The 20,064-nt window shown below is 44.1% G+C and overlaps 2 protein-coding genes across 16 annotated transcripts in view; both read left to right on the top strand.

Annotated features, from left to right (window-relative positions):
• POU2F3 (POU class 2 homeobox 3) overlaps nt 1-11,652 on the top strand; it is an 83,939-nt gene extending 72,287 nt beyond the window's left edge. For 13 of the 14 annotated variants that reach the window (XM_057750010.1, XM_057749999.1, XM_057750012.1 and 10 more), the window contains 3 exons: nt 4,497-4,563; nt 5,661-5,796; nt 6,800-11,652. In XM_057750010.1, coding sequence (XP_057605993.1) covers nt 4,497-4,563; nt 5,661-5,796; nt 6,800-6,839 — 243 coding nt within the window. In that variant the 3' untranslated portion in view covers nt 6,840-11,652. Of the gene's footprint in view, nt 1-4,496; nt 4,564-5,660; nt 5,797-6,799 lie in introns of those variants that run through there. The other variant, XM_057750013.1, reaches the window with a different exon arrangement.
• Nucleotides 11,653-15,959: 4,307 nt separating this feature from the next.
• Nucleotides 15,960-18,926, top strand: TLCD5 (TLC domain containing 5). 2 transcript variants are annotated; one of them, XM_057750084.1, is made up of 3 exons: nt 15,960-16,224; nt 17,962-18,034; nt 18,392-18,926. In XM_057750084.1, the coding sequence occupies exons 1-3, from the start codon at nt 15,960-15,962 to the stop codon at nt 18,498-18,500; spliced, it is 447 nt and encodes a 148-aa protein (XP_057606067.1). In that variant the 3' UTR covers nt 18,501-18,926. The 2 variants fall into 2 exon arrangements, with proteins under 2 accessions (XP_057606067.1, XP_057606065.1); XM_057750082.1 differs by having other exon boundaries at nt 17,962-18,926.
• The last annotated feature ends 1,138 nt before the right edge of the window (nt 18,927-20,064 follow it).

Here is a 20,064-nt window from a genome sequence, read left to right as displayed (position 1 = left end):
GCTGTGGCATGCATGTGGGATCTAGTTCCCTGACCAGGGATGGAACCCAGGCCCCCTGCATTGGGAGCGCGGAGTCTTAACCACTGGGCCACCAGGGAAGTCCATGATGGTTGAAGGTTAAGGGAACTGGGGATAATGGTGCTGTCCTCGTGTCTTTTAGCATGCAAGGATGGGTGAAATTCAGCCTCGTTCTGGTTGGGACATAGCTATTTCATACAAATACACTATTGATTGTTCTTTCACCAAACATCTATTGACCATCTACTGTGTATTGGTGTTTGTGCCAAGTACTAGGGATGCGCAAGTAAGTAATACTTGTCCCCTGTCCCAGAGGACCTCACTGCCTAGCAGAGGAGACAGACAAACAGATGATAAACAACACAATGGTTTCTCTCAGAGAACTTAAGAGTAGCAGCTAATAAAGCCTTGGGAGGTGGTGGTTAGGGAAGGCTTCCCCAAGGAGATAATTAATACCTGAGCTGAGTCTAAAAAGACCAGAAGGAGTGAAGAGACAAATAAGTGCAGGGTGGAGTTCCCACTCAGGGAAAGCATGAGAACAGTGGTATGAAGCAGGGAGAAGAGGGCATGTGCGGAACTGCAGGTGGTTCCACGTGGAGGAATGCTGAAAGATGAGGCCGGGGGACTTCCCTAGTGCTCCAGTGGTTAAGACTCTGTGCTCCCAATGCAAGGTTCCGGGTTCGATCCCTGGTCAGGGAACTAGATCCCGCATGCTGCAAATAAAGGATCCAGTGTGCCGCAACTAAGACCAAGCACAGCCAAAATAAAATAAATAAATAAATAAACAAACAAATAAATAAATATTAAAAAAAAAAGGTGAGGCTAAATAGATGAGCAAGGGCCAGGAGGAAGGGAGTGAGGGCAGGGCTAAAGATTTGCTGAAGGATTTGAAGCAGGGCCTTGGTGTGATCCGATTTGCTTTTTAGAATGATCACTCTGACTACATTTATAAAGGATGGTTTGAGAGGCTCCAGATTTGTTTTCAGAGAGACCAGTTAGATGTGACTGCAGTTATCCAGTAGGGACGTATTGAGGGCGGAAGCAAACCCATTTGGTAAGGATGAGGGGGATGGGAGAGATTCAGGTGACAATTAGAAGGTAGAATTACTAGGTCTTGGTTAATAAATTGAAAACTGGGTGGGGGCAGGGAGAACAATAAGGGAGAGAGTACTCTGGGATAACTCAGCATTCAGGCTGGGCTGCTTGGGTAGATGTTGATGGAACAATTAAACACGGGGGCGGAGCTGGCTTGGAGTAGGAACAAATGATGATTTCAGTTCTTCATATCATTATGATATATGGTGAGGCCTGAGGGACACCCAAGTGGGAATGTCCCTGGGCACTTGGAATAATGGGTCTGGCAGTCAGGAGGAAAGGCCGGGATAGAGAAATGGACTGGGGAGTCATAAACATACAGGTGGTGGCTGGAATGCTGGGTAAGGAGGCGCTCGCCTGTGGAGTCTGTACAGAGAAAGCAAAGAGGAAAGTCGAGGTCTCAACCCTGGGGAACACGAGCATTTGAAGGAAGGGCGGAAGAAGAGGACCAAGGAAAGACACTGAGGAGGAAGAACCAGAAAAGGCAAGAAATTGCAATGAAGCAGATGTGAGGTGCTCTGCGGAAGTGCTATGGGAACACAGATAAGACACCCAAATCAGGATGGGGTATGGGAGGGCTGACCTCCTAATTTGTTTGGAGAACAGATTAGGAGTTAGTGAAAAGAACAGCATAGGTGGCAGAAGGAACAGTCTGTGAGAGGCATGGAATTCTAAAACCACATGATGCATTTGGGGCATCACAAGCCTTTTGGTCTGGCTGGAGCTAAGGGTTTCGGACTCAGACAGAGAGGTCGATGAGAACTAGATCATAGTGGGTTGTGGATGCTAAATTACCCTCAAAGCTATGAAGAACCATTGACAATTTTAAGTTGGAGACAACGTGATATTTATTCACCATTCCTTTCTTTAATATTTATTGAGCACTCACCATCTGTTTGGCGCTGGGATATGGTGGTGCACAGGGTACTTACTGGTGATCTCTGCTTAGAGTCTAGCAAGGAAAACAGACATTAAACAAATGCAATTCATGATGAAGTCTCCAGAGAAGATGTGCGGGTATTTGAGGGGCCTAACCTAGTCCAGGCGTCAGGGGCTTCTCTGAGGAATGATGCTCAAATTGACAGCAGAAGAAAGAATAGACTGGAATGGGGAAAAAGTCTGAGTTCAGGGGGGCAGGACGGTAGGGCGGAGAGGGTGTCAGAAAGAACTTTCTATGCAGAGCAAACAGTGTGTGCAAAGGCCCTGAGGCTGGGGTGGGTGGGGAGAGGAAGCACAGAAGGTTGGAATGGAACCCAGGGAGTGAGAGAGTGTGTGAATGAGGAGACTAGAGTGGTAGGCGGGTGCTAGATTGTGTAGGGCGTTGTAGGCCATGTTAAGGAAACTGAATGATGTCATAAGAGAGTTGGAGTCTTTAAAAATGGGGCTTTGTTTAGAACAGATGGGAGATAGTTATCACTTTGGTTCAATGCCAGCCCAGGGCCCCAACGTGGAGGAAAGTGGTGGGAGGCACAGAGGAGCCATAACAGAGTGTCATGTGTTCTCATCCCGCACTCAACACATCTTTACTGGACACCTGCAAAGTTCCAGGCACGGCAGCAGACATTGAGGACACGGCAGGGGACCACACAGGCATCCCCCTGCCCTCATGAAGTCTCCGGCCTAGTGGGGGAGAAAGATGTTAAATAATCACATTAATACTTGTGGCATCCTGAAGGAAGAGGCTAGAGAAAATGTTCTAATCCCATCTCCTCCTCAGGTCTCCTTGGGACACTCTCCTTGGGACTAGGACATAGTTTCTTCTGCTTCTGATGTGAAATGATCTCCGAGATACACAAACAAACAAAAAAAAGGAAAGAAAGGAAAAAAAAAAAAGAGTGAGAGAGATAGAGAGAAAGAAGGGGGGGGAAGGGCAAAATTACTCAGACCAGTGTGGGCAGAATGCTTCCATTTATATACAAAATGTTAAAGGAACCATATCTATGTCTGCTTGCATATGTATAGCCTGTCTCCAGAAGGAAGCAGAAGAAGCTGGTCAGGTGACTAAATAATTATTTATTTAAAAAAACAACAAATTTCTTGGGGTGCAGCAGCAGGGAGGGGCAGAGGAGAAGAGAGAAGGAGATTACTGATAACATCTCTTACCTCTTACCGCACTGCCCCACACCTGCCTCCACCCTTCGTGAGCCCCCAGCCTATTAAGGAGGCTCCTTATAACAAGGCAGGTAAATGAAAGCAGCAGAACCCCTGCTGATTAATTAGGAAATGAGTACATGCTACATTCTGTCGGAATGGGATGGTCCAAACTGGGGAGGGGAGGAGTCACCAATCACAGCTCCCTGAGCAGAACTTCCTCGCAAGATCCTTCGTAATGGTTGATCTGAGTGTCCCAGGTCAGCAGGAGAAGAATAAGGGGGAGGAAAAGTATGCAGAGTTCAGCTCAAATGAAGAAGTAAACAGCAGCTAGAAACACACAGCAGTTGACAGCTTCCTGCAGGAAGGAAGGGAACTAACACTTAACAAACCTGGTGCTCTTTGCCAGGCATTGAGTTGGAAGCTTTATGGACATTATCTCATTAAATCTTAATTAAAAGAAAATATGAGGGAGGTATTACTGCTATTTTACGGATGAGAAAACCAAATCTCAGTGGGGTTAAGTAACCGGCCCGAATCACACAGATAGTGGTGATGCCAGGCCTCACCCCCAGATCTGTTTGGCTCCAATGTCTAGTCTTCTTATTACATTTTGTTCCAGGTTGTGCTAGGATAGTAATACTGAGGCGGAGATCCTGAACTGCGTGGGAGGTTAAGCTAAATTAGCTCAGGTTCCTTCCCCACTCAGAGTTGATGATGCTGTGAGGTCTCCAGGGCAAGATGAAAAGCTTCAGAGACTGTAGTTCATCTCCTCCAGTTACCTCCAGAGAGTGGATGGTCCATGTGTGCATCAAGATGGGAAGCCTGGAACAGGGGGCTTAGGGCTGGGCTCTCTGCTGCCCTGAGCAAGTGCAGGGGGCTTTCAAGAAGGAATAAGAAGGGAATGGAAAACAGGCAGCCATTCAGCAGTGTCAGCCTCAGCAGGGCCCAGGAGGAGTGCTCCTCTAATCGCCAGAGCACTGGAGCAGGGCAGCTTCAGCCTGGCACTGCCGAAGAAACCTTGCCAGGGGACACACACAGAGCAGGGAGGGCAGGGCCTGGTGTCAGCAGCAGGGAATCACAGGATCAGGGCAGAGCCAGAGCTGGGTACTATACGTGGTCCAGAGGCCTTCCTATGAAACAGGGCACAGAGCATAGGTTTGGGATTAGGAAGTCATCCAGGAAGTGAGCCCTGGTCTCTGCAGAGTCTGGGGCCCAGCATCCTGGGAGAAGCGCCAGAGGTTGGAGAAGGAAGCAGAAGTGGACATTTACAAGCTTCTGTTGCCTTTCAGGTGTCTCCCTCTGGGTCTCTGGGCCCCCTCTCTGTCCCTCCTGTCCACAGCACCATGCCTGGAACAGGTGAGCTCAAAAAATGAGGTTTCTGAATAGTACCAGAATTATTTTAAATAATGGGACATTAGAACTGAAAAACACCTACGTAAGTTAGCGTTCTCAAAACCTATTTCAAAAGATGTTACAATCTGTGCTAGGAGGAAAAGTCTCCTGTGATCAAGTAAATTTGGGAAATGCTGAGTAGGCAATGTTTGATCAAGTGTTTGTTTTTGTTTTAATTGCCACACTTTCTCCATACAAATGAGCTGTATGGAAGGCAAGGTTTTCCAAACCAATTTTCTACAGAACTCTAGTTCTCAAAAAGTATTTCAGAGCATTTCAAAGAGCTAGATAGGGTGACCATCTGTCTGGATTCTCCCAGGACAGTCCTAGTGTCTGCCTCTTGTCCTGACATAATTATCGATAATTATGCCTTCGACCCTTCAAAGCATCTTAGCTTGGAGGGTGAAACATATGTCATCTCACCCATGGAATGCTGTTTGGGAAACCCAAATACAGGAGTTCAGTTTAACCCAAATCTGCCATATTACAGTGGTCCAAAAGGGGTTGCAGGGAAGAGAAGCAGGTTGTCACAGGCCATAGAGCTGCTTAGTGAATGGTCTGGGACTCCTCACTCCTGGTTGTACTCTTTCTGGAAGAGCATGTACCATCTGGAGATGAGAAAATCAGAGAGGCTGGCCATCTTTACCTGTGCTCTTAGCTTCTCTTTTCCTCTCCGAGCACGTTTCTTTCTTTCCTCATCTCTTCCTTTCTGAGGCTTCTGGTTCTTTTTCTCATCCTGCCCCTTGGTCCCAGGCTGCATATGCCCAGCCCAGGGTGTGTCCTGGAGTAGGATGATTTTGGCACCTGTCCTTCCAGCGTTTGGCAAGTCTTGGACTTGCAGAACCAGCCGTGCCACCCTCCAGGGCCTGGGCCGAGGAGAGCATGTATGATTAGGGCTCTTCTGGGGCCAAGTGTTGATACTAACATGGTAGGAGCTGGGCGGATGGGTTGGGGATAGGGAGAGGGTGAGACCCCTTGGGGGGATACATGTCTGAATGTCACAAGGTCCCCGGACCCAGCCTCATTATTTCCCCCTTGTTTTTGCCTCTCCTTGTTCTCAGTAACGTCATCCTGTTCCCCTGGGAACAACAGCAGGCCTTCGTCTCCTGGCTCAGGACTCCATGCCAGCAGCCCCATTGCATCTCAAAATAACTCCAAAGCAGCCGTGAACTCCTCCTCCAGTTTTAACTCTTCAGGGTAAGGTGGAGGGGAGAGCATAGAGACCCCCAGCAGGGCTTAGAGACACATGAGAAGCTGGGTTTGGGTCAGCACCTTGGGAAAGAAGGCTTGTCACGGGGTTGGACAAGGGGAATGGGGTGGCAGGGAGGGGGCAGGGTGGAGAGCCAGACTGGACTCTCTCCCTAGGGAGTGGGATTTAAAAGAGAAGCCTCAGCAGTGAGCAGTCCTGGCAAAGAGCTGATGTCAACAAAGCCAGCATTTCCATCCTCACTGGGAAGGTGGAAATTTCCAAGCACTCCTGTCAGAAAGGGTCAGATCCTTCCCTGGGCTTAGGAGAGCTCCCCTCCACGCCAGTTCCCTTGCTCTGGGGGTGTTCTGCCCGGAGCCTGAGCTTCTAGCGTGGCTGATGCCAGGAGATGGGGGAGGGTGCTACCCCCTAACCTCGTGCTTCCACCCAGCATGTGATGAGAAAAGCAGTCTCTGGAGCTTTGATTCATGAACCAAAGAATCTATTCTAGAAAGTGTTCTCAGAGCGGATGCCTAGAGAGATGCTTCCCCATTCAGAACAAGACAGAGATTTCCAAGTTAGGCAATTGGTTGAAGACCTGAGCTTGTCGGAAGAAATGAACCCACTTATCCAAACTCAGACCTTTTAGCAAGGTAGCCACCTCTGATGGACCAATTGTAGCACAGCCCCAAAGATTGGCACTCCTAAACCACCTCCACCAAAAAAAAAAAAAAAAAAAACAAGTAGAGAGAGAGGAAAACATCTAATGCACACTTTAAAGCATTGTTTTGAGATATAACTCACATTCCATAAAATTTACCATTTTAAAGTGTACAAGGTAGTGCTTTTTAGTATATTCACAAGGCTGTGCAGTTGTCACCATCATCTGATTCCAGAACATTTTCATTACCCCAGAAAGAAGCCCTATACCTACCTGCTAACACTCACCGCTCATTCCCATCTTCCCTCATCATTAGAAGCTGTCCAATTGACTTGTTTCTTCCTTCCTTCTAGATCTTGGTACCGATGGAATCATCCCACCTACCTCCACTGAGACCAAAAAGTTTCCCCCATGCCACCTGGCCCTGTATTCCCCACTGGAAGGAAGGGCGTCATGCCTTCTCTGTATGGACAGATTACTTTCATGAGAATGGAAGAGAATCCCCACTATCAATGAATCCAAACTCTTGCCTTCTTCAGGAGCGAGGACCTCTGGAGATCCAAACTGTGACTGAACCATGTGCTAACTCTGAGTGCTCTTGAAACGCACGCCCCTCCTAGGAGTCGCCCATCCTTACCTTTCTTGCCTGTGCCCTTCTCGCCTAGTTCTAAATATTTCAGGTGGCTTCACGGCAACAGTGCTCTTTGAAAAAGGACCTCTTGCCATTATTCTCCAGCTCATCTCCAGCTCATTCTGGGCACAGCCATTTGCCTGGTGCCAAACTACCAGAGAGGAGAGAATGGTTTGGACCCTGAACTTAGCCACAATCTCCGAACTGATTCCAGAATCTGTGAAAAGATTTGAATCTGATGTCTCCACCAAAGCTTTGATGTTTTCTCTGTTCAGCAAAGTTGTCTGGCTGAATTTTCACTTCACCCTATTTCCTCTTTAGCCCTGCCCCGCTTTCTAGAACCAAATCCATTCCTGATTGTGTTCTCCAAATTCCCTCCTCTTTACCAAAGGCTGAGCCACCCTTGGCCCCCTGGGCACATTTCTCTGCCCACAGGTGCTCTTCTCTCTGCTGCGTCTACCCCAGAGTTCAGGAACGCTTGTTCTTTCTCTCCATTCCTATTGTTTCTCTTTATCTTGTCCTCTCTCCCTTCTCCTGGTGCAGAAGGAAGAACACAAAAGAAAACACACAACAATTATGCTGGCAAAATATCTGTATATAGTCCTTTCCTTTTTTTTTTTTTTTTTTTTTTTTTTTGCGTTATGTTCTTCTCTCCTTAATGTGGAATTTTTCAGCAAACTGTTTAACTCAGGTGTGAATTTTGAAGACATCTCTGTTATATTTTATCTTCTTTAACAGAAAAGAAAAAAAAAGAAAGGAAAAAAAAATACCAAAGTGTGAAATACTGTGCTAGCTTCCACAAGAGTTCCCACGTGGGCTGGAAATCTTTGTTGATTTCTGCAGGAACACTCCTTCTCGAGTCTCCTTCTTTGTGGGCCAGTGTTGTAGACATGTAACATAAAGCCATTCCAGAAGTGGTAACTCTTTTTTTTTTTCTTTTTAAAGACTGCATATCCAAGAAAATATTGACACTCAAAGGAATCTCTCTGTTCCTAAATAAATTTGTATAGTGATGATACACAGGATTCCATTATTGGCAAGAAGAGGTTTAGATTATTCTGTGTCTTTTGTTGTGGGGGGCATGGGAGTGCATATAAAAAAGGGATGGAGAAAGTGTTTCCAATGGGTGGATTATGTCTGATACTAAAGATGACATACATTGATACAGGGCTCCAGTGAGTTCAGTTTCTACTCATTTTGACAGAGCAGCCTTGAGGACAGAGTAGCTGAGAGATTAGCTTCCTCATTTTGTAGGTGGGAGAATGGAAAATGTTTCAGGTCAAGTCATTTGGAGAGTTAAGAGGTGAAGGCTGAGGCTAATAGCTCATATCTCAGATATCCTGAAGGTCAATTATTCATTATTCACAATGGAAAGTGATAGATATTTGAGACAAGGGATAATTCAGAAGTCAAATCTATTTGGCTTTGGAATGCACTGTGACTTTTGATGAGGGGGTTGAGGGGCAAGGAAGCTATCCTTGTGGGGTTTTGGGGGTTAATAAAAATTTAAGTAGTTATCATTTTTGAGGCAAACATTGACCTGTGGGAAATGGAGACCCTTCAAAAATGTAATGACTGAAGGGAAGAAACTACAATTGGCATTAAACATTTGTTGGAAATAATAATATCCAAGGGGGAAATCTATACCTAAATAACCACAAGTTAACTAGTTTTCATGTTTGGATGGGGCTTATATTAAGACCAATATTTCATGTTATGAAGCGGAAGAAAGCCTATTGGTAGTGGTTACTTTGTCAAGAAAAGATCTAGTTTAAAGGGGCTAGGTATGTGTCAGAGACAACAAGAGGAGCCTGTGGCAATAATTTAAGTAAATAAACTACTCTGCCACCCATGAGCCCATCCGTGCATATCCATGCATACACACATGTATGTGTGCACTGCTCCTTGTACACTCATGGGTGCCAGAGTTGATGCTTTCCTGCAACAATCTTGGCTACCTTGACATCTTGCTCAGGTGAGTGCTGAAAGCTGAAGTTCTGCACTGTCCATGATGCTGGTTTTCACTCATTTGACCCTTTAAAAGCTATTTTATTTTTTAAGAGCAGTTTTAGGTTTACAACAAAATTAAGAGGAAGCTACGGAGATTTCCCATATACCTCCTGACCCCACACATTCATAGCCTTTCCCATTATTAATATCACTCACAAGAAAGTGAAATTTTTTTACCAAGAATGAACCTACACTGACACATCACAATCACCCAAAGTCTGCAGTCTACCTTAGAGTTCACTCTTGTTGTTACACATTCTACAGGTTTGGACAAAAGTATAATGATGTATTTCCATCATTATAATATCATACGGAGTATTTTCACTGCCCTAACAATCCTCTGTGCTCTACCTTTTCATCTCTCTTCCTGCTACACCCTTACAACCACTGATCTTTTTTACTGTCTCCATAGTTTTGCCTTTTTGAGAACGCCACGTGGTTGGAATCGTTTAGTATATAGGCTTTCCAGATTGACTTATTTCAATTAGTAGTATGCATTTGTTTCTTTCATGTCTTTTCATGAGCTTGATAGTTCATTTCTTTTTAATGCTGAATAATATTCTATTGTCTGGATGTATCACTGTTTATTTATTCATTTACCTACTGAAGGACATCTTGGTTGCTTCTAAATTTTGGCAATTATGAATAAAGCTGCTATAAATATCTGTGTACAGGTTTTTGTGTGGACGTAAATTTTCAATTCCTTTGGGTAAATACCAAGGAGTATGATTGCGAATCATGGGGTAAAAGTATATTTAGTTTTGTAAGAAACCACCAAACTGTCTTCCAAAGTGGCTGTACCACTTTGCGTTCCCACCAGCAATGTTACCAGAATTCCTGTTGCTCCACATCCTCACCAGTCTTTGTTGTCAGTGTTTGGGATTTCAGCCATTCTAATAGGTGTATAGTATCTCATTGTTTAAATTCGCATTTTCCTGATCACATGATGTGGAGCAAGTTTTCACACACTTATTTACCATCTGTGTATCTTATTTGGTGAGGTATGTATTAAGATTTTTGGCCCATTTTTTAATGAAGTTGTTTTTTTACTGTTGAGTTTTCATTGTTCTTTGTATATTTTGAGTAACAGTCCTTTATCAGATGTGTCTTTTGCAAATATTTTCTCCCAGTCTGTGACTTCTCTTCTCATTCTCTTGCTATTGTCTTTTGCAGAACAGAAGTTTTTAATTTTAATGAAGTCCAGTTTGTGAATTATTTCTTTCACGGGTTGTCTTTGGTGTTGTATCTAAAAAGGCATCACCACACACCCAGCATCATCTAGGTTTCCTCCTATGTTATCTTCTAGGAGTTTTATAGTTTGGCGTTTTACATTTAGGTCTGTGATCCACTTTGAGTTAACTTTTGTGATGGTGTAAGGTCTGAGTCTAGGTTCATTTTTTCATGTGTGGATGTCCAGTTGTTCCCGCTCCATCTGTTGAAGACTATCTTTGTCCCATTGTATTGCCTTTGCTCCTTTGTCAAAGATCAGTTGACTATATTTATGGGGGTCTATTTCTGGGCTATCTGACCATGGTTTTATGAAAGAAATAAACAGAATTATAGGCTAACTGCTCAGCCTCCAGTAGCTTCCTTGTCCATTGCCTTGGACAGCTGAAAAGAGGCAAACCTGAAAGTGGGTAACAATTTACTTTTCATGGCTGCAAGATTCTGTAAAACTCATCATTCCAGTCAAGTTTCATCAAAGCCTGGTTAGCTTCTTCAGGGTCTAATTAGGCACAAGAGAATCAAAGGGCAACAACCAGCCATTGTCTAGGAGGAAAGAAAGGGGAAAATAATTGTTGCTGCTGCGTTTTGAACTTCCAAACTTTGATTTTTAGTTGACTCAAGACTTGTGGGCCCAGCTATGGACTCCTAATATTAAGGGCTTTCTGGTCCAACTTGGAGAATGAGTTTAGTCTCAGATTCAAATTAGGAACCCTGTCCTGAGCCCCCAGGTTGCCGGCTCAGTGCCTCTCCTCCCTGGGCACTCTGCATCCCTTGCTACATTCACGGACTGCATTTGCTGACTCTTCTGCTTCTCCCCCTAGACTGTGGTGAGCTCCTGGTAGCTGAGTCTTTTTCTCTGTATCCCCATGACTAGCATTGTGACTACTACATAATAGGCAATTCAGGTTTTTAAAAGTTGAATTCTTTCTTTTAACCTTTAAACAACTTCTAATACTCTTCACTGGGGTTAGGAGCTGTGAATATAGAAGATAATACCGCTGTAAGAGATTCTAGGTGAGTGGAGGCAGCCTATCTTGGTGGCCAAGAGCATGACCTCCAGTGCCATATTGCCTGGGTTCATACCCAGATCTGCCTCCTACTAATCATGTCACCTTGGGCACATTCCTTGAGTGCTCTGTGCCTCAGTTTCTTACCTGTAAAATGGGGTAACAACAGTATCCAACTCGTAGAGTTGTTGTGAGAATCAAATGAGTTAATATATACACATATATAAAGTGCTTGGAACAATGTCTGATACTTTAATAAGTGTCATCTGTTATTATTGTGATTACTATGATTATGATTGTTATTGTTATTCAAATAAATTGGTGGAAAGCTTCCTGTCTCCTGCTCTCCCTTAACAGCCCAGAACTTTCCTGGGGGATACCACAGTTGACAAGCATATGATTTGGTGGAACAAGGGTTGTGACCAAAGATATGTAAATTAATAAAATTTAATCCCAAGTAATAGAGCTTGAACTTGGAATCCCAGTCACCCCAGGATAAAGCCCAACAAAGCCTCCACTGGAAGAACTAGCACCTTCTCTTATCCCCTCAGCCTCTAAACTCCTGAAGCCTTTAAATATGTACTCTGTTCTTTCCTGGGAAATGGTGGCAGCAAGAAGATAATTCCAGACTGAGATACTAGAAATAAAACAAAACAAAACACTGAACAAAAACAAATGGGGAAAAAGTTGAGATATGCATCCTATATTCATTTAGTGAAACGAATCTTTCCTTGTTTTCTTCTTTCAGACTCTTATTATTGCTTATCTGGTCTATTCCAACCCACTTGTGACAGGTCGTCTTCTCCAATTCATCTTATACTGACTTTCATTGATTGTCTATATAGCAGTGATTCTCAACTTTGGTTGCACCTGGGAAACTTTAAAAAAATTTGACACTCACACAGATTCTGATTTACTCTGGGATGTGGCCTGGGGAATTGTGATTTTAAAAAGCTCCTCAAGTGATTCTATTGTGCTGTCAAGGTTGAGAACTGCTGCCTGAATGCATACAGATCACAGGGAACTTTGTTAAAATGCAGATCCTGATTCAGTAGATCCAAGATTAGGGTCTGAGATTTTGTATTTTTAACAAACTCTCAGGTGATGCAGATTTTGCTGGTTCCTGGACCAGACTTTGAGTAGCAAGGACTTAAGAGAACATGATAAAAATATTCTCTTGCCCAATATCATCATACGTTTCCTATTATCCACATAATAAGATGCCTCCGCCTGGCATCTTAGGCTGGCATCAGACATTTAAGGTCCTCTAACATCAGTGGTTCCCAAATGTGACTAATCCTCTGAAGGATCTATGGGCAGGTTTTAAATGATACAGATTCCTGGGCCTCACACTAAGTCTACTAAAGCCCATCCTTCCAGGTGTGGCCTGAACAAAGGGTGTTTTGAAAACACTTCCCAAGTTGTTCTAGATGATCATTAAGGTTTAGGAGCTCCAGTATGCTTCCAGTATACATTTCCAGGCTCATTTCCCATTCATCCAACCAGCAAACATTTATTGCACCTGCTTCTGTACCAGGTACTAGGAAAACAACGATGAAAAGAGTGTGATCCTTACTTTTAAAGGGCTGGAAACACAAGTGACCCAATCTAGACTATTTACTGTTCCCCAGACATGGCCTAAATGCTTACACTTCTGCTCAAGGTCTTCCCTTCTTAAGAATCTTTGGATGCCTCAGCATCCTATCATTGCCTGTCCTGATCAACCAACTCTGATGCCCTCTTTACCCCATTTGCATTTCGACACTTATGTTTGGTTGTCTCTTCAATCTTACTTTCATTGGTATTAAAACAGATCCGGAGAGGAGAGAGGATTAACCCAAACTGAGGTAAAAACAACAATAATTAACATTCATATGACTTCCCTGTGCCAGCCACTGCTGTAAGCACTTTACACATGTAAAGTGTGTAAACTTTTTGCAATAACTTTATGAGATAGCTATTATTACTATGCCCATTCTATGGATGAGAAAATGGAGGAACAGAAAAGTTAAGTAGCTTGTGCAAAGATACACAGTCAGTAACCAAGCCGGGTTCACTCTTAAGCCTTATACTCTACTGCCACGTTGGTGACAGTGTTGACATGAGAAGGAATATATAACTTCTAATTTCCAGGCCTGAGCACTTCCCTGGAAATTAGTTATTTGTGTGCTTGTTTCACAACTTAGACTCAAGCGTGAGAGCAGGGACTATGTCTTTCATCTCCCACAGTGCCTAGTAGGGGTGCAAGCACTTAGCAGGTTCTACAGCTGGTTATGGGATGAGCTTGTCCCATCGTGGGGGGAGGGGATGGATATTTATTCTAACAAACAGACAACAAACAAGTAAGCAAGGGCAACAGCCTGCAGGTCTGACGTCACCACTAGGTCATCATCACCCCTCCCCCCACCCCCCAGGCCTGCGTGAAGAAGGAGGACCCTCCCGCCTGCTTTCTTAACAGTCTCTGGTCCAGCTCTGGCTGTGCGCTCCGTCCTCCCAGCCAGCAGGTGCCCCCAGACCCCCGGCTCCTCCTCTGCAGCCGTCAGAGCCTCGTCCTCTCTCCCTCTCTCTGCTGCTTCCTGCTCCTGGGATCCGGGCCCTAAGCTCTGGGCCGAGACGCCCGAGGCTTCCCGGGGCACTCGGCCAGGTAACTGCGCGGCGGGAACCGCCCGGCTCCGGCGACTGGGCTTGGCTCCGGACGTGGATGGCCCGGCCTGCCCGGTCCGGGGGGGCGGGGGAGGAAGCGGACAGATGGCCTGGCCTGGCCTCTGAGGGGATGGGAGGCTCCTCCTGCCTTTGGGCGCAGGCGCGGGCGCCCGGTGGGATGCTGGCATAACGATACGGCTCAGGTGCGCGGGAGCCGGGTGTGACCATAGCGTCCCGGGGAGATGCGCACGCGGTGCCTGCCAGGCTCTGAGGTTGCTACTCGCTCCAGCCACGCCTGCTCCGAGGCCCAGAGCCAGGTGGGCCCGCCCAGCGCTCCTCCAGAATCTGGCCCTGGACTGGGAGGAGCAAGGACAGGAGCCTTGGAATTCTCAGCTGGAAAGGCCATCTAAATACCCTTCCCTTCTTTCACCCAGGAGTGAAAAGGCGAAACGCGGAGATGGAGTGACTTTCCCAAGGTCACAGAGTTGCACCTGCCATTTACAAATGTCTATTCTTTTATTTGTTTGTAAATGGGCTACTGTTTCCTCTGTTCTGCCAGGGAATTAGGATTCAGAGAAGAGGACTCTAAAAATACTAATCGGCATATCCAAATGAGCTGATCCGCATTACTGGGCGGTGACCCTGGCCTTTAAAAGGAAGTGAGAGAGGACAGTCCTTTTCACTCTGGGTCCTTTGTGCTTCTGGCCCTTGCTCAGAAAGTTGGCCTGGATGTCTTAGGAAATTATCTCAGAACTCCTTGTCAGAACTGGGCCGGATTATAGTGTTTTTTCAGTCCTTTTTTCTTTCCTTTCTCTCTTTTTTTTCTTTTTCTTTTTTTAAACTGAGGCTCAAGAGGTGAAAGTGATTTGCTCACACTCTTATGGCTATTTAGGGGCAGAGACACAATTGGAACTCAGGTCAATGATTGACACCTGCTGTTTTCTTGAATAGAAATCTGATTTCAGATGAAAGCTGTACAGCACTTGACCTTCATAAAGCCCTCTCTGGATAGCATTCTTGGGAGTGGCTTGTGTATTGAAGTGTATTGGTCCACAGATACTATTTCACTTGTCAGAATAGGGTTAAGCAGTAAGTGTAGCCATGCAGAGAATTCCTGCTGAGATGAGACAGATATCTGAAATGTTTTTTACTTTTTTATTTGTACTTTCAATAGAGGAGCTAATGAATATTAATAAGGACATGTGGGTTGTTTTCAGATTATAGTCCTGACTATATTTACTCAATTACACTCATTCTTGTTCTGATATTTTTATTACCAGTAAGTCAATAGCTTTCTGACTTTATTTCATTTTTAACTAAATAATTGTCTTAAAGATATTTTTATATCTTAATAAAAACTCCCCACTTGTACCTCAAAACCCTGCTTCTCCCTTGGTCACTCTTTGAGTTGGGTTTCAGAACTGAATAATAGTAGAAGTTTTTTGTTGTTGTGTTGTTGTTTGGTTTTTTTTCCCTTCCAAAATATCTAGGTCTTCGTTTAGTTCTATCTTTAGGTTTACCTCAAGTTTCAATTTTGACTGATAAACCCATGATCCAAAGCCAAACTTCGGTTGAGTTTAGTATCAGCTTAAAACCACATTAAACTGCCATGTGTCATATGACTTCTAGTAGAGACCACAAGTGGTGGAGATGTTTTCTCGTGAGAGCTTCTTATTGGGATTTTTGAAATATGAACACATTATCTAATACATGTATTATATTACTTGTGTATCGTAATCCAAAGTCTGTCAACGCTGGGTGGTTATTGACATTTACTCATCATAACAACATGTTATGTAAACCATCTGCTAACTCAGAATGCAGTTCCTGATTTTCAGTTTACAGTTTTGACCAGTTATCTCTAAGCAACACGCAATCAGAAATACAGCCACACTTCAGTAAAAGATTCTTGGCTATGTAGATAAGGAAAAAGTGTTGCCATGAAGGCAATATTTTTGTACTGTCTTAGAGTAGAAATGAAGACATATCCACAAAATGAGCCATTGCTATTTTCTTAGGGTGCATCCTTTGTTTTTCTGGTTTTGGTCTTTTCATCGTAGGATGGCCTTAGCTCTGTGTCTGCAGGCGCTGTGCAGCCTGGGGGGCTGGCTCTCGCTCTACATTTCTTTCTGTCGCCTGAATAAGCACCGAAGCTATGAGTGGAGCTGTCGGCTGGTTACGTTCACCCACGGAGTCCTCTCGATAGGTCTCTCAGCTTATATTGGCTTCATTGATGGCCCTTGGCCTTTTACCCACCCAGGTAGGTGGGAGACATTAGAGAATTTTCCCTTAGGAATTTACGATTTGGGGGTAGTCTTAGAAGGATGGGACTTTTCCACAGAATTTGTATAATACTGAAGAATATTGAAGAATAATTACTACTATAATGTGCTTTGGGAGTTTCCATTCGTCTTCATTGTTAATTCTGATATTGTATGTGTCACCTATAGTTTCTGTTTTTCATAACTCTCTATTTTTAAAACATTTTAATTCCTTTTTAAAATTTAATCGATCAAAATGTATAAATCATAAAGCTAATATCAACATCTTCTGCCACCACCCCCAAACAGACACTAATGGATTGTATTATACGTACTTTTTGGTAGCCTGCAATTTTTACTTGATTGTATATTCAAAGGCCATCATCTTTCCATGTCTATGTATTTAGATCTTCGTTATCTTTTCAGTTGTTATATAATATTGTGTTGTATGCATTTACTACCTTTTATTTAACCAATGCCTCATTATTTGGGGCAGCGATATTAATTGTTAAGCTGCTAGATGTACAAGTGTTACTTCCTTAGAACACAAAACCTGTATCCCCTTGAATTAGTTTGCGGGGGCTGTTATAACAAAATACTAGAGTGGGTAGCTTAAACAGAAGAGATTGATTTTCTTACAACACTGGAGGCTAGAATTCGAAGATCAAGGTGTTGATGGGTTTGATTTCTTCTGAGCCTTCACTTCTTTGTGTGCAGAGAGCTGCCTTCTTGATGTGTCTTCACATGGTCTTTCTTCTGTGCCTATGTCCTAATGTCCTTGTTTTATAAGAACACCACCCTAACAATCCTATTTTAACGTAATTACTTCTTCAAAGGCCCTATCTCCAAATATAGTCACATTTTCAAGTACCAGAGTTTAGGACTTCAACATATGAATTTGGGGGGGACATAATTCAGTCCATAAGTCCCCCAGAATATGATTTTAATTTCTTAGATTCTTTTTCTAATTTCTTTAGATTCCAGTATTGAGCTTCTGAATTTTCTCCCAAACTGTCAAACTGACAGGAAGCAACTCCTAAGCTTTTTGTTTTATATGAAGGTTCTTAATGGATTCAAACATGTCAGGTCCTTGCACCCTATGTTCTTGGACATGGGAGCATCCTAACTTCTGGGGTTCTCTCCAGAGTCCACTTTCAAGACGGGTTAAGGCCACCAGTTTCCAATAATCTAACCCATTAAGCTAAGAAATTAATCTGACATTTGGGACAGAATAACTTTTTCAGTATGGTTTATTACAGGATACTGAATATAGTTCCCTGTGCTATACAGTAGGACCTTATTGTTTGTCCATTCTATGTATAATAATTTGCATCTACCAGTGGGACAGAATCACTAAAAGAGTCTAGAAACAGACCTTTAGCTGGTGTAAAAGAAAAAAAAAGAAAGAGACTGTGTAGGATTTTAAATGAAAGAAGAAAATAACTTGATTTTATGTTGCTACGCGGAGAGGATGCTGAGATAATTGCTGGTGCTCGAATCACTCATTGAGATCTGATGCATCAGAACAGCATTTTCTGGGACCTGTAACATTTGATAAAGACCAGAGTTTTAGATTTTATTCTTTTTTTGGGGGGGGGGTGTTTAAAAAGCATGTGTCTGCTATTGTTTTTGTTTTCAGTGATTCGAAAAGGTTTGAGAAAGAGCAACACAGGATCCCTGTGTAAGGTAGCACAATTCCCAGCCACTCAATTTGCTTCTGTCTTGGTTTATTTCAGGCGCACCCAATACACCTCTCCAAGTGCACGTTCTGTGTCTCACCTTGGGCTACTTCATCTTCGACTTGGGCTGGTGCATCTACTTCCAGTCTGAGGGGGCCCTGATGCTGGCTCACCACACACTGAGTATCTTGGGCATCATCATGGCCCTGGTGCTTGGAGAGTCAGGCACAGAGGTCAATGCAGTCCTCTTTGGAAGCGAGATTACCAACCCCTTACTACAGATGCGCTGGTTTCTTCGTGAAACAGGCCATTACCATAGTTTCACTGGAGACGTGGTGGATTTCCTCTTTGTGGCTCTGTTCACTGGAGTGAGGATTGGTGTAGGAGCTCGCCTCCTCTTCTGTGAAATGGTCTCACCCAAGCCCAAGTGGTTTGTGAAGGTTGGGGGAGTAGCGATGTACACTGTGTCTTGGTGTTTCATGTTTAGCATCTGGCGCTTTGCATGGAGGAAAAGCATCAAGAAGTACCACGCCTGGAGAAACAGGCGGAGTGAGGAGCGGCAGCTAAAACATAATGGACATCTCAAGACACACTAGCCAAGGCTTGCTCCACACAATGGATTGGGTTAAATCAGCCATGGGAACCAGGTTGGAGATATGGCTGTTATAGAATCCTGCTTATAACAAACTTAGGTTTCAAGAAAGGGCTAAATTTATCCATCGGTTTGGTCAGTCTTGGAGCAGAACACATCCCAGTATTAAAACACTAACTTCTGCAGTGGTGCAGCTGTAGAAACTTAGACTACCAGCAGTAGTTGTGAATAAGTCAGAACAGTGAGGTGAGCATGCTGCATTCCTTTTAGGTTGTGGTGACCCTGGCTCCTCTGTCCCTGGGAGGCTTGATGATCAGACAGCTTAGAAAGGAACTCAAAAAACAGTGCTGTTTCTTTCTTTTTCCTTTGAGAAGTGACTCCTTCAGCAAATGTTTATTCTTGCTTTCTGTGTACCAGCTTAAAGAAATGCACCCCATTTACTATAAAGTGAGGGACTTTTAGGAAGATTCATGCCTTTGGCATTCTTAGCATTGGATCAGGAAATTGAAGGGGTGATAGAAGGATGAGAGAAGGATGGGGGTGAAACCATGACAGTGGTGGGGGCTACTTACTGAGCCTCTCTATACCATATACTTGGTACATACCATATAGGGCTCCTGTACTTGGGGGTCCCCAAGATCACCCTTGGGCTTGGTGCTTCACTAGGAGAACTCAGGACTCAGCACTTAGTTCTGCTTATAGCTTTGATTGATTACACCAAAAGGATACAACGAAAGATCAGCTGAGGGAAAAGGCACCTGGAGCAGAGTACAGGGGAAACCAGGCCCAAGCTTCCAGAGCCCTCTCCCAGTGGGATTATGCAGGATGTGCTTAATTCCTCTAGCAATGATTTGTTCACAATATGTGTGAAATGTCTAGAAGGAAGCTGGTTAGAGACTCAGTACCCAAGGCTTTAATTGGGGGCCGGTCATGTAGGCAGCCTTTGCCTAGCATGCAGACGTCCGCCTTGGCCTGACTTCCAAAAGGAAAGGAGGTTTTCACCATGAACCACATTGTTGGTACAAACAGTTTAGAGCCAGTGAGCCTGTCTCATCAGTTCATGTGGGAACCTTCCCAACGAAATCGAAGTCCCCGGATGCCGGCCAAGGGCCAACCTTGCAAATAGCCCTTTCTAGGCCTGCTATATTAACTCTTTTCTGCACCAAAATCATAGAGCTAGAGCTTTGGATGAGAGATGAATGAGGTATGGGCAGATTTACTGAGTCCTGTTGTACAGGTTCTGCCCTACCAGGAAAACTATGCCAGTTCTCAGGGCTTTTGTGCATTAATCTCCTAGGCATGAGAGGCAGTGACTGAATTCCGTAGGGATTTACCATGTGGATTCCACTGGGCTTGAGATGCCAGTTCAGGTTTCAGCTCTGCTATACATACTGCAAACCAGAACTAAAGACCAAATGTCCTGGCCTCAGGGTGATGAGGCTATTTTTTTTTTTTTCCGTTTCAGATACATTCCCTGTTCATCCTGTTACTACTTTTTCTCTGGAAAAGGGGCCACTCTCTCTGGATAATATGACAAGGCCAGTGTTGACAGGAAAAAATATTTCTTA

The sequence above is a fragment of the Hippopotamus amphibius genome, chromosome 9 (assembly GCF_030028045.1).
Source record: "Hippopotamus amphibius kiboko isolate mHipAmp2 chromosome 9, mHipAmp2.hap2, whole genome shotgun sequence".
Taxonomy (NCBI): domain Eukaryota; kingdom Metazoa; phylum Chordata; class Mammalia; order Artiodactyla; family Hippopotamidae; genus Hippopotamus; species Hippopotamus amphibius.
This window is presented reverse-complemented; position numbering and strand designations above follow the sequence as displayed.